Source organism: Salmo salar, chromosome 04 (assembly GCF_965601325.2).
Source record: "Salmo salar chromosome 04, fSalSal1, whole genome shotgun sequence".
Lineage (NCBI taxonomy): Eukaryota > Metazoa > Chordata > Actinopteri > Salmoniformes > Salmonidae > Salmo > Salmo salar.
In genome coordinates this window covers 12150718-12163837 of record NC_138294.1, presented here as the reverse complement: position 1 = coordinate 12163837, position 13120 = coordinate 12150718, and the positions used below count along the sequence as shown (strand labels likewise).

The 13120-nt window shown below is 45.5% G+C and overlaps 1 protein-coding gene across 1 annotated transcript; it reads right to left on the bottom strand.

Moving 5' to 3' along the window:
- Positions 1-119: 119 nt before the first annotated feature.
- LOC123742404 (equilibrative nucleobase transporter 1-like) lies at positions 120-11358 on the bottom strand. Its single transcript, XM_082974105.1, has 11 exons — positions 9111-11358; positions 5082-5128; positions 4881-4957; positions 4673-4765; positions 3905-4044; positions 3572-3756; positions 3166-3309; positions 2837-2944; positions 1785-1956; positions 1356-1479; positions 120-1018 (listed from the first exon to the last, which is right to left on the bottom strand). The coding sequence occupies exons 1-11, from the start codon at positions 9308-9310 to the stop codon at positions 857-859; spliced, it is 1452 nt and encodes a 483-aa protein (XP_082830231.1). The 5' UTR covers positions 9311-11358; the 3' UTR covers positions 120-856.
- Between the last annotated feature and the right edge of the window lie 1762 nt (positions 11359-13120).

Genomic DNA, 13120 nt, shown 5'->3' with positions numbered 1-13120 from the left:
GTTGCATAACCATTTGGGGGCGCATGCTGAGAACTGCTCTACAGGCTGGCCTATAAATAAATAAGTTAAATACAATTTAAAAATATATATATTTTATTTTAATTTTTTTTAATTGTATTTATTCAACTAGGCAAGTCAGTTAAGAACAAATTCTTATTTACAATGACGGCCTACCCCGGGCAAACCCTCCCCTAACCCAGAGGACGCTGGGTCAATTGTGCATCGCCCTATGGGACTCCCGATCACGGCCGGTTGTGATACAGCCCGGGATCAAACCAGGGTCTGTAGTGACGCCTCTAGCACTGAGATGCAGTGCCTTAGACCGCTGCGCCACTTGGGAGCCACATATATAACCCATTGTGATTGATATTTTGACCATTCAAACTTATCAATTAAACTATACTTTGGACTTTGTTGTTTCACAGTTTAGTTGTATTCTTTATTACAATCAGACAGGTTAACACACACATTACAGTAGGTCTTCACTTTGGCACTGTCCTTCTTTGCCCTGCCTTGAACAGTCAGTGGCATTGTCCATGATGCAGTGTCAATTGTCCTGGATGCATTCCAACTGTCTAAAGATGCTTTCTCTCCTCGTCTCCTCTCCTTCACCTACATCGAACAAGTGGCACCTGTCTGTGCCCCAATGCACCCTATTCCCTAATATAGTGCACTACTTTTAACCAGGTCCCATCAAAAGTAGTGCCTTATGTAGAGGATAGGGCACTATTTGGGACACAGTCCCTGTTTTCCACCTGTCCAATTTTATCAGATCAATGTTATCAAAGGAAAGGAGACAAGGAGAGGAAGCGACTTTAGACTATTGAGACGCACCACTGCTGTTGTTGGTTTGTCGTCACATCCCTACCAGCCTGTTCCACGTGACCTTTGACCCTGAGTTTGTCACTTCCTGTTTGGCCCTAGCCCTCCTCTGATTGGCTAGAGAGTGGCAGTGGAGGTGGACGTGGAGGGGGTGGATGAAGGTGAGGAGGGTGAGGAAGGTCAGACCCACGTTCACCTGGAGGAGAGGAGAGGTGGGAAGAAGAACGCAAAGATTGAGCCCCCCTTATGCAGAGCCTGTGGTCTGTTTCCCAAACATCCTCTCCAGTACTCCAGCCATTCTACTTACTTAATGTATTACAGTTCTAGCACATCTGATTCCATCAATCTAGTCATCACCAAGCCCCTCACTAGTCGAAACAGTTGTGCTAGTTCTGGAATACACCAAATACGTAGAACAACAGCCGTTACCCGATGAGAGGCTTGGTAAACACTCAAAGGTATATAAGTTCATTACACAGGTATGAGGCCCTTACTGTTTTCTGTAGGATAAAGAAGTTGACTGGCTGACTCACATAGACAGGGTCTCCATGCAGGAACTCTCTGATGAGGTGTAGAACAGGGAACTGGAGCAGCAGAACCACAGCTGACAGAGATGTTATCAGACCAGACAACTTACCAAAATGGCAGCCGGGAAACCTGGTGGGAAGAGGAGAGGAAGAGAAGAAGAAGAAGAAGAAGAAGAAGAAGACAGACGGATTAAACAAATGGATGACTAGTGGAGTTTTCTTTTAGTGAATTGAATTTATTTTGGGTAACAGACATACTGCACAATGTGGACCCAGAGGATATCACTTGAAAGTATTAATTAAAATGCTTATTTCCAAAGTGGTCCTCGATGGTAAAAACAATAGTAGTAATAGTGGTAGAGGTAGGGTTAAATGGGGGGGGGGGGGGGGGGGGGCTTTAGGATAGGAGACAAAACACACACAGTATGAACGTACGCGATGGTGAGGAAGGCTTGGTGTCCACCATAGATGAAGGCACTGTTGAGGACCTGCAGGATGAAGGTGAGGTACTGGAGAGGAAGGAGAGGAGAGGAGAAGCAGACGTAGAAGAGGAGGCACTGGAGGGAGAGAGAGGAGGAGCGCAGGTCGGCTTCTTGCTTCGTCTCTCCTTTCGGGAGAGAAAGAGGGGGAGAGAGAAGCGAGAGTGTGTCAAAGAGAGGTGGAAGAGAGAGTGAGAGAGAATGAGGGAGGTGAGAGGTAGGGAGGGAGGTAGGAGAGGGAGGGTGGGGGGAGGGAGGTGAGGGAGGGGAAAGACAGAAAGAGGTAGGTGAGGATGAAAGGTTGATTGAAATACTTACGACTTTCATTTTTCAACTGCTTGTTGCTTGGGTCTACTGTGTTTAAATAAAGTTCACCTTTAACTACAGCTGTACGCTTTTCCAGGACTTATTCACCATCTAAATCAATAAATTAATCAACCAATCAACAGTTATCACAATGTGCAACTGCAGATCCACAGCCAGCAGTCAGGCCAGACTACTTCACAAAATGGCCACCTAACGATACCTAATTAAGCAATAATGCCCGAGGGGGTTTGAGATATATGTCCAATATACCACGGCTAAGGGCTGTTCTTATACACGTGGCAACGCGGAGTGCCTGGATACAGCCCTTAGCTGTGGTATATTGGCCATATACCACAAACCTGAGGTGCCTTATTGCTGTTATAAACTGGTTACCAACGTTATTAGAGTAGTAAAAATACATGTTTTGTCATACCCATAGAATACGGTCCGATATACCACGGCTGTCAGCCAATCAGCATTCAGGGCTCGAACCACCCAGTTTATAATATAATGTATATAATGTATGTAAACTTTGTTTAAACTTCGTTGTCTGTATTCTGTCTCTAAATGTTGTCTATCACTAGCAGCACCATATCACCAGGTAACATTGTGAATATGTGTAAATGTACTTGGTTAATAAAGGTGATTCTGATTCTAATGCCCACACCGTCACCTGCCCTTAACGTCTATGATGTCACCCACCTGGAGCCAGAGGCTTCCCCTTGTGTCTGTCCATGATGAGGCCGTTCCAGGGACCACAGAGGACCCCACACAGCTGGGTGAAGGCAAAGGCATTGGTGTACTGACTCACTGAAAGAGAGAGAGAGAGAGAGAGAGAGGGGGAGAAAGAGAGAGAAGGGGGGGAGAAAGAGAGAGAGACAAGGTGGGTGTAGAGATAGAGAACAAGAGACAGACGGAGGAAGAGAGAGAGATAGAGAGAAAAGACAGCATTGATAACCTTCTCTAAATTAGAGAAGTAGTCTACACAGGCAGAAAAATAGTTGTATTTGTGTTTTTTTGGTAGTTTTTACCCAGGGTCTGGTCTCTGTTGGCCAGCCGGTTGAGCATGGGGTTCACCGTGGCGATGAACAGGAAGTGACAGAACTGCATGACAGCCACCCAGACCAGGTGCCACAGGAAGAACCAGGACAGGACACAACTCCTAAAACTGGCCACTGAGAGAGAGAGAGAGAGAGAGAGAGAAGGAATGGGGTGAAGGACAGAGAGAGGGAGAGACAGGAAGGGAGGAGGACAGAGATTGGGTGTTGATTGGGGCAATAGTCTATGATGCTTGTGTGGATGTATGAGGTGTCTGTGAGTGAATGACAATGCTCACTTGCTCAGTGCTTTTTTAACTTTTACAATATGTAGGACTATTTCATGCCAATTAAGCCCTTTATATTTAATTGAATTGACTGGGATGACCAGGTTTCTTACCTCTCTCAGGCTGATCGGGTCTGGAAGGTACTGCTTTGTCCTGCAACTGCAGCGGGGCACTCTCGGCCTTCTGTAACACTGCATTCTTCTGATATTTTGCATTCACATCTCCTTTTCTCTCTCCTCCTCCCTCCTTTTCTCCTCTCTCTCCCCCTCTCTTCCAACGCCGACCACCGCAGCTCACCCTGTCACAAAGAGCTGAGGCAGAGTCACCGCTTTAAAATCATGGCGATGACAGTCCTGTTTGGCTTCCACAGTGGTCGGTCACCATGGTGACTGTTAGTCTAGTTGTATGGTGTGGTGATGCATCGTGGGAGTCATAGTTCTTCTGACCCGTAAGCGTATCTGTCGGGGAGTGGGTAGGGGATGTGGGTCTTGGGCATGAGGAAGAACGTCCGGAAGACGTGGATGACGCTGCAGACGGAGAGAACGAGGAAGGAGGAGTGGAAAGAGACCCCTCTTTCATACAAAAACTTCAGCGAGAGAGAGAGAGAGAGAGAGAGAGAGAGAGAGAGGGAAAGAGGGAGAGGTTATATACAGCATGTATGAATCTTTACTTTCCCGCTTTTGATTATCAGTGATTACTTCAATCATTAGTGTTTTCGTCTGAGCTAAGTTTGCATCTGTCACAATGGACTAAAGCAGTCAATCAAAGGACAGATTAAGGAGAAGCAAATCATTAATGACCGTTTAGATTCATGTTTCATCTAGAGATGCTACATTTGAGTTGTAGTCCCTTCTGAAAACAGCAGGTGCTGACTGTGCAACAGTTCAAACACTCAGGAAATCTGTCCCACATTGAGGAATATTCAGGAAGTCAGAAGGTTTTAAACAGTTCAAACCCTCATTAAATCTGTCCCACATCAAGGAATATTCAGGAAGTCAGGAGGTTTTCAACAGTATAAACCCTCAGTAAACCTGTCCCACACTGAGGAATATTCAGGAAGTCAGGTTTTCAACAGTTCAAACCCTCAGTAAACCTGTCCCACATTGAGGAATTTTCAGGAAGTCAGGAGGTTTTCAACAATATAAACCCTCAGTAAACCTGTCCCACACTGAGGAATAGTCATAATGATAGTCATAAGGAAGATGCTGTGTTACCTTGACGATGAGGAAGACAGCGGCGGAGGAGACGAAGGCCCCGGCATAGACTGATATGACCGTGGAACGGTGGCTGTCGAACAGGTTCCCCACCTGAAGAAGACAGAGGTACAGAGATGACCACTAGTTGACCACTAGTTGACCATTGGTTGACCAAATGCATGTCACAACATAGAAATGACAGACTGTGGCTTTGAAAGAGACCAACCTGAGCGTTGGTTGTGTAGAACAACATTCCAGATGTGATCAGGCACGAGATGGCAGGAAACAGCAACGCTGACTGCTCTGTGTGTGTGAGGGAGAGGTGGGGGGGGACAAAGCACAAATTCCTCTATAAAAATACAAAACGTCAATTAATGACCAAAGGTCTAGACACGCTAACCGACATTTCAATATGTTATAAAAATACCTGGACTGGAGACAGTTATCAACAAGGTCCCCGTGGTGTATAGACATCTAGAAAAGAAGACGCAGGCAGGGAGGGAGGGTGGTAGGGGCGAGGGAGGGTATGAGCATAGGTAGTTTTGTGATGGTTTGGTGTCATGATAACATTGATTTAGAGATACAGTGCTTTCGGATAGTATTCAGACCCCTTGACTTTATCCACACAGCCTTATTCTAAAAATATATAGTTTTTTTAATCCTCAGAAATCTACACACAATACCCCATAATGATTAAGTGAAAACAGGTTTTAGGATTTTTTTTTTTAAATACCCTTTTTACATAAGTATTCAGACCCTTTTCTACGAGACTCGTAATTGAGATCAGGTGCATCCTGTTTCCATTGATCATCCTTAAGATGTTTCTACAACTTGATTACAGTCCACCTGTGGTAAATTCAATTGACTGGACATGATTTGGAAAGGCACACACCTGTCAATATAAGGTCCCACAGTTGACAGCGCATGTCAGAGCAAAAACCAAGCCATGATGTCGAAGGAATTGTCCGTAGAGCTCCGAGACAGGATTGTGTCAAGGCACAGATCTGTGGAAGGGTACAAAATAATTCTGCAGCATTAAAGTCCCCAAGAACACATTGGCCTCCTTCATTCTTAAATAGAAGAAGTTTGGAACCACCAAGACTCTTCCAAGAGTTGGACGCCTGGCCAAACTGAGTAATCGGGGGAGAAGGGCCTTGGTCAGGGAGGTAACCAAGAACCCAATGGTCACTCTGACAGAGCTCTATAGTTCCTCTGTGGAGATGGGAGAATCTTCCAGTAGGACAACCATCTCTGCAGCACTCCACCAATCAGGCCTTTACGGTAGAGTGGCCAGACGGAAACCACTCCTCAGTAAAAGGCACATGACAGCCCGCTTGGAGTTTGCGAAAAGGCACCTAAAGACTCTCAGACCATGAGAATCAAAATGTTGGCCTGAATGCCAAGCGTCATGTCTGGACGAAACCTGGCACCATCCCTACAGTGAAGCATGGTGGTGGCAGCATCATGCCGTGGGGATGTTTTTCAGCGGCAGGGACTGGGAGACTAGTCAGGATCGAGGGAAACCTGAACGGAGGAAAGTACAGAGAGATCCTTGATGAAAACCTGCTCCAGAGTGCTCATGACCTCAGACTGGAGCGAAGGTTCACCTTGCAACAGGACAATGACCCTAAGCACACAGCCAAGACAACGCAGGAGTGGCTTTGGGACAAGTCTAAATCTTGTGAAGTGGCCCAGACATTAATCTGATCGAAAATGTCTGAAGAGACCTGAAAAAAGCTATGCAGCAACGCTCCACATCCAAGCTGACAGGGCTTGAGAGGATCTGCAGAGAAGAATGGGAGAAACTCCCCAAATACAGGTGTGCAAAGCTTGTAGCGACATACCCAAGAAGACTCAATGCTGTAATCGCTGCCAAAGGTGCTTCACCAAAGTACTGAGTAAAAGTTCTGATATCAGTTTTTTATTTTGAATAAATTAGCAAAAATGTCTAAAAACCTGTTTTTGCTTTGTCATTATGGGGATTGTGTGTAGATTGATGAGGGGGAAAAACAATGTAATCAATTTTTGGAGAAAGGCTGTAACGTAACAAAATGTGGAAAATACCATCACCGTTGTCATCATTGTCAGCTGAAAAATCTATAAACACACTGTCTGCATCTGAAATGACACCCGGTAATGGGAAATTATTGGAGTAATTATTTTATTGTATTTAATTTACTGTTGATATGATATTTTTGTCAGATGTTACTATGGAATACTGAAGTATAATTACAAGCATTTCATAAGTGTCAAAGGCTTTTATTGACAATTACATGAAGTTGATGCAAAGAGTCAATATTTGCAGTGTTGGCCCTTCTTTTTCAAGACCTCTGCAATCCGCCCTGGCATGCTGTCAATTAACTTCTGAGACACATCCTGACTGATGGCAGCCCATTCTTGCATAATCAATGCTTGGAGTTTGTCAGAATTTGTGGGGTTTTGTTTGTTCACCTGCCTCTTGAGGATTGACCACAAGTTCTCAATGGGATTAAGGTCTGGGGAGTGGACCCAAAATATCGATGTTTTGTTCCCCGAGCCACTTAGTTATCAGTTTTGCCTTATGGCAAGGTGCTCCATCATGCTGGAAAAGGCATTGTTCGTCACCAAACTGTTCCTGGATGGTTGGGAGAAGTTGCTCTCGGAGGATGTGTTGGTACCATTTATTCATGGCTGTGTTCTTAGGAAAAATTGTGAGTGAGCCCACTCCCTTGGCTGAGAAGCAACCCCACACATGAATGGTCTCAGGATGCTTTACTGTTGACATGACACAGGACTGATGGTAGCGCTCACCTTGTCTTCTCCAGACAAGCTTTTTTCCGGATGCCCCAAACAATCGGAAAGGGGATTCATCAGAGAAAATGACTTTACCCCAGTCCTCAGCAGTCCAATCCCTGTACCTTTTGCAGAATATCAGTCTGTCCCTGATGTTTTTCCTGGAGAGAAGTGGCTTCTTTGCTGCCCTTCTTGACACCAGGCCATCCTCCAAAAGTCTTTGCCTCACTGTGCATGCAGATGCACTCACACCTGCCTGCTGCCATTCCCGAGCAAGCTCTGTACTGGTGGTGCCCCGATCCCGCAGCTGAATCAACTTTAGGAGACGGTCCTGGCGCTTGCTGGACTTTCTTGGGCGCCCTGAAGCCTTCTTCACAACAATTGAACCGCTCTCCTTGAAGTTCTTGATGATCTGATAAATGGTTGATTTAGGTGCAATCTTACTGGCAGCAATATCTTTGCCTGTGAAGCCCTTTTTGTGCAAAGCAATGATGACGGCACGTGTTTCCTTGCAGTTAACCATGATTGACAGAGGAAGAACAATGATTCCAAGCACCAGCCTCCTTTTGAAGCTTCCAGTCTGTTATTCGAACTCAATCAGCATGACAGAGTGATCTCCAGCCTTGTCGTCATCAACACTCACACCTGTGTTAACGAGAGAATCACTGACATGATGTCAGCTGGTCCTTTTGTGGCAGGGCTGAAATGCAGTGGAAATGTTTTTGGGGGATTCAGTTCATTTGCATGGCAAAGAGGGACTTTGCAATTAATTGCAATTCCTCTGATCACTCTTTATAACATTCTGGAGTATATGCAAATTGCCATCATACAAACTGAGGCAGCAGACTTTGTGAAAATGTATATTTGTGTCATTCTCAAAACTTTTGGCCACGACTGTATAATTATCAGTTGGAACTAGGTACTGACCCACTGGACAAAAACTGGTTGAATCAATGTTGTTTCCACATCATTTCAAGCCAAAAAAATCTATGTAATTGACGTTGAATCAACGTGGAAAATGAATTGTATTTGCAAAGTCATCAACGTAAGGGTATTTCATATGTTTTACTTAAATCCAATGATTTCCACTGATTTAGCGTTGAATTCACGTCAGTTGACAACTCAACCAAATATAAATCAAAACTAGACGTTGAACTGACGTCTGTGCCCAGTGGGGACGTTCCAACCTTTGACCTGTTTAACTGCCAGTATAAATGTCTGCTGGTGTTGAATGTGGTTCAAGTTTGACGCCAGACACAATGTGTCTCTGTGACACTCTGATTCTGTAGCAGCTGATGATGAGAATTCCTACAAGCCTCTCAGGCTGGTGTTTCCAGAATCTTCGGTGATGTGTGATTAACATTAGAAATGTTCTCTGTTTCTGTTCTGGAGGTGTTCTCCCTGAATTCTTGTAATAAACCGGATAGATTTTTGATAGATTTTTATCAATGACTGCTCTCCTTTAGGTTCACCTGGAAATTCCTTTCACACCCTGTCCCAGTGCACTACTTTAGACCGGGTCTCATACCGTAGGGCTCTGGTCAACAGTAGTACACTATAGAGAATAGGGTGCTATTTCAGACAAAGCCATTGTTGCAAAGACGACACTCACCAGTTAGTTGACTCACAAAAATAAATGATGGGTATCAATATATATTTTTTAACAATTATAAAACATTCTCACGTGGCCAGGAGCCTGGTCACCATGGTGCCGAAGCGGTCGAACAGGAAGCCCAGAGGGAAACGCAGGAAGTTCATGGAGAAGGAGGCGACGGTGAAGACCAGAGAGAACTGTTCATCCTGGCCACTACAGTCTGAGAGAGAGAGAGATGGAGGGATGGGGAGAAAGATTAGGGATGATGAAGACCAGAGAGAACTGTTCATCCAGGCCACTACAGTCAGAGAGAGAGATGGAGGGATGGGGAGAGAGAGAGAGAGAGAGATGGAGGGATGGGGGAGAGAGAGAACTGTTCATCCTGTCTCCTGTCTACTACATTTTGAGACAGAGAGAGAGACAGATGGAGGGCTGGGATGGGAGAGAGGGCGAGAAGGAAAGATGGATGGAGAGACCAGAGAGAACTGCTCATCCTGTCTACTGGTGTCTCAGAGAGACAGGAGGGATGGGGGAGAGAGCTTTTGTGAGCTTCAGTCGCTTTTGTGTGTGTGTGAGAAAGAGCTTGTGTGTGTGTGTGTGTGTGTGTGTGAGAGAGAAAGTGTGTGTGCAAGCTCACGACTCACCTGACTGTATGATTTTATCACGGGGATGCTCCCCTGTCAACGTGATAATGTCACCGGGGTCAGTGGCGTTGGCAGTGATGTCACAGAGGTCACTGAAGTAGCCGTCGTTCTTAAGGATGAACACCAGCGACGCCCAGCCGTACGCTATCCCCGAGAAACACAGGTTTTCAACGAATCCCGAGGCCACCGTCAAACTGTGGCGCAGCTTGGCCCCGCCGCCACATCCCAGCATGCTCTCTGCTGCCACTTCCGCTTACTTCCTGCTTCACTTTCAACTTTTGTGTTGCTGGTCAGAGGGGTGGTGGTGAAGCTCAGCAGTAGTGGTGGGTCCCTCAATTTCTGACCACACCATCGGTGCCCCCGTTCAGCCCCAGGGGTATTTTTGGAAAGTAAGACGAGATGAGGCGGGACTAGCGCCAAAACATGAAGTACTAAAAGAAATGAGGGCAGTGAACCCCCCTGTAGCTAGTTTACTTCACACTTCACTGTGTTGATCTGCATTGACTAGAATTAGTAGACCATGAACACAAACTAGTAGAACTTGAATAGAACTACTGACAGCCTGTTAGAGAATACAGGTGAGTCTGTCATGTTTACTACAGCTGTGTCCCAAACGGCACACTATTCCCTATATAGTGCACTACCTTTGACCAGCCCTGGCCCTGGTAGTGCACTACAGTAAATAGGGAATAGGGTTCCATTAGGAACTCAGCAGGATTAAAAAGCCAGTTTTAACCTTAACCTTTCTTTCATTACATCTGGCACTATAACACTAGGTTCTCACACACAGTACACACAGTACACACAGTACACACACAGAGAGGGCACTGCTCCTGAAACTCTGTTACATAGTATTGCTATGTAACAGCAAATACACTGTTAACCCAGATACACTGGGCACAAGAGAAAACGTACTCACAAGATGCATACTATGCACACACACACACACACACACACACACACACACACACACACACACACACACACACACACACACACACACACACACACACACACACTCTCTACCTGTAGAAGGGCCAACAGTGGAAGCCTCTGTCGTCTTCTCTCTCAGAACACACTGTTCGTCGTAGTTCTCTGGTCTCTATAGTACCACATAGTTCTCTCTGTCTGCTCACTGGTTCAACTCATCTGACTTGCTCAGACTTATCAAACTGGCTCACCGGTTTTAACTGGTTCACTGGTTCTAACTGGCTCACTGGTTCTAACTGGCTCACTGGTTCTAACTGGTTCACTGGTTTTAACTGGCTCACTGGTTCTAACTGGCTCACTGGTTCTAACTGGCTCACTGGTTCTAACTGGTTCACTGGTTCTAACTGGCTCACTGGTTCTAACTGGCTCACTGGTTCTAACTGGCTCACTGGTTCTAACTGGCTCACTGGTTCTAACTGGTTCACTGGTTCTAACTGGCTCACTGGTTCTAACTGGCTCACTGGTTCTAACTGGCTCACTGGTTCTAACTGGTTCACTGGTTCTAACTGGCTCACTGGTTCTAACTGGCTCACTGGTTCTAACTGGATCACTGGTTTAAATTGCACCGATTGAAGCCAGGTTTCCAAAGTCCATGTTGTCGGCTGGAGAGAACGCCTCAGCATGTTCCATGTTGGCTGGTGTCCCAGACGGCAGTTTTATGCAGAGTCACTGACTGAGGTTGTGTCCTGGTTGTGCAGGCTGACACAGGAAAAGCCTGACGCTTTATCAGACACATTACTGGCAGTGGCTGGAAAGAGGGGGGCGGGGGCTTTAGTGTGTCAATCATCCTCTACTTAGGCTCTCATTAGTTCATTGGATTGCCTTGGCTCCTCCCAGTGGTGTGTCTGTCTGTGGCTGTAGGTCCTTATCCTCAAAGATCCTGCTCTCAGACACACATACAGTTCCTCTGTCTGCCTTCACAACAGTCCAACCAGACCAGAGGAGTGTTGTGAGCTGTGACAAGGTCAGAGGTCGTCTCGTCTGCTAGCCGCTGTCAGAACTAACAGCTAACAGGTTAACGTTACAAAGGTTTACGTTAGTTTTAGTTCTGTTTGTTTTCCCTCTAGCTCTGGTCCATAACATCTGTTTGTTTACCTCTAGCTCTGGTCCATAACATCTGTTTGTTTACCTCTAGCTCTGGTCCATAGCATCTGTTTGTTTACCTCTAGCTCTGGTCCATAGCATCTGTTTGTTTTCCCTCTAGCTCTGGTCCATAACATCTGTTTGTTTACCTCTAGCTCTGGTCCATAACATCTGTTTGTTTACCTCTAGCTCTGGTCCATAGCATCTGTTTGTTTACCCTCTAGCTCTGGTCCATAGCATCTGTTTGTTTACCTCTAGCTCTGGTCCATAGCATCTGTTTGTTTACCTCTAGCTCTGGTCCATAGCATCTGTTTGTTTACCCTCTAGCTCTGGTCCATAGCATCTGTTTGTTTACCTCTAGCTCTGGTCCATAGCATCTGTTTGTTTACCCTCTAGCTCTGGTCCATAGCATCTGTTTGTTTACCTCTAGCTCTGGTCCATAGCATCTGTTTGTTTACCCTCTAGCTCTGGTCCATAGCATCTGTTTGTTTACCTCTAGCTCTGGTCCATAACATCTGTTTGTTTACCCTTTAGCTCTGGTCCATAACATCTGTTTGTTTACCCTCTAGCTCTGGTCCATAGCATCTGTTTGTTTACCTCTAGCTCTGGTCCATAGCATCTGTTTGTTTACCTCTAGGTCTGGTCCATAGCATCTGTTTGTTTACCTCTAGCTCTGGTCCATAGCATCTGTTTGTTTAGCGCTAGCTCTGGTCCATAGCATCTGTTTGTTTACCTCTAGCTCTGGTCCATAGCATCTGTTTGTTTACCTCTAGCCCTGGTCCATAGCATCTGTTTGTTTACATCTAGCTCTGGTCCATAGCATCTGTTTGTTTACCTCTAGCTCTGGTCCATAGCATCTGTTTGTTTACCTCTAGCTCTGGTCCATAGCATCTGTTTGTTTACATTTAGCTCTGGTCCATAGCATCTATTTGTTTACCTCTAGGTCTGGTCCATAGCATCTGTTTGTTTACCCTCTAGCTCTGGTCCATAGCATCTGTTTGTTTACATCTAGCTCTGGTCCATAGCATCTGTTTGTTTACCTCTAGCTCTGGTCCATAGCATCTGTTTGTTTACATTTAGCTCTGGTCCATAGCATCTATTTGTTTACCTCTAGGTCTGGTCCATAGCATCTGTTTGTTTACCTCTAGCTCTGGTCCATAGCATCTGTTTGTTTACCTCTAGGTCTGGTCCATAGCATCTGTTTGTTTACCTCTAGCTCTGGTCCATAGCATCTGTTTGTTTACATCTAGCTCTGGTCCATAGCATCTGTTTGTTTACATCTAGCTCTGGTCCATAGCATCTGTTTGTTTACCTCTAGGTCTGGTCCATAGCATCTGTTTGTTTACCTCTAGCTCTGGTCCATAGCATCTGTTTGTTTACATC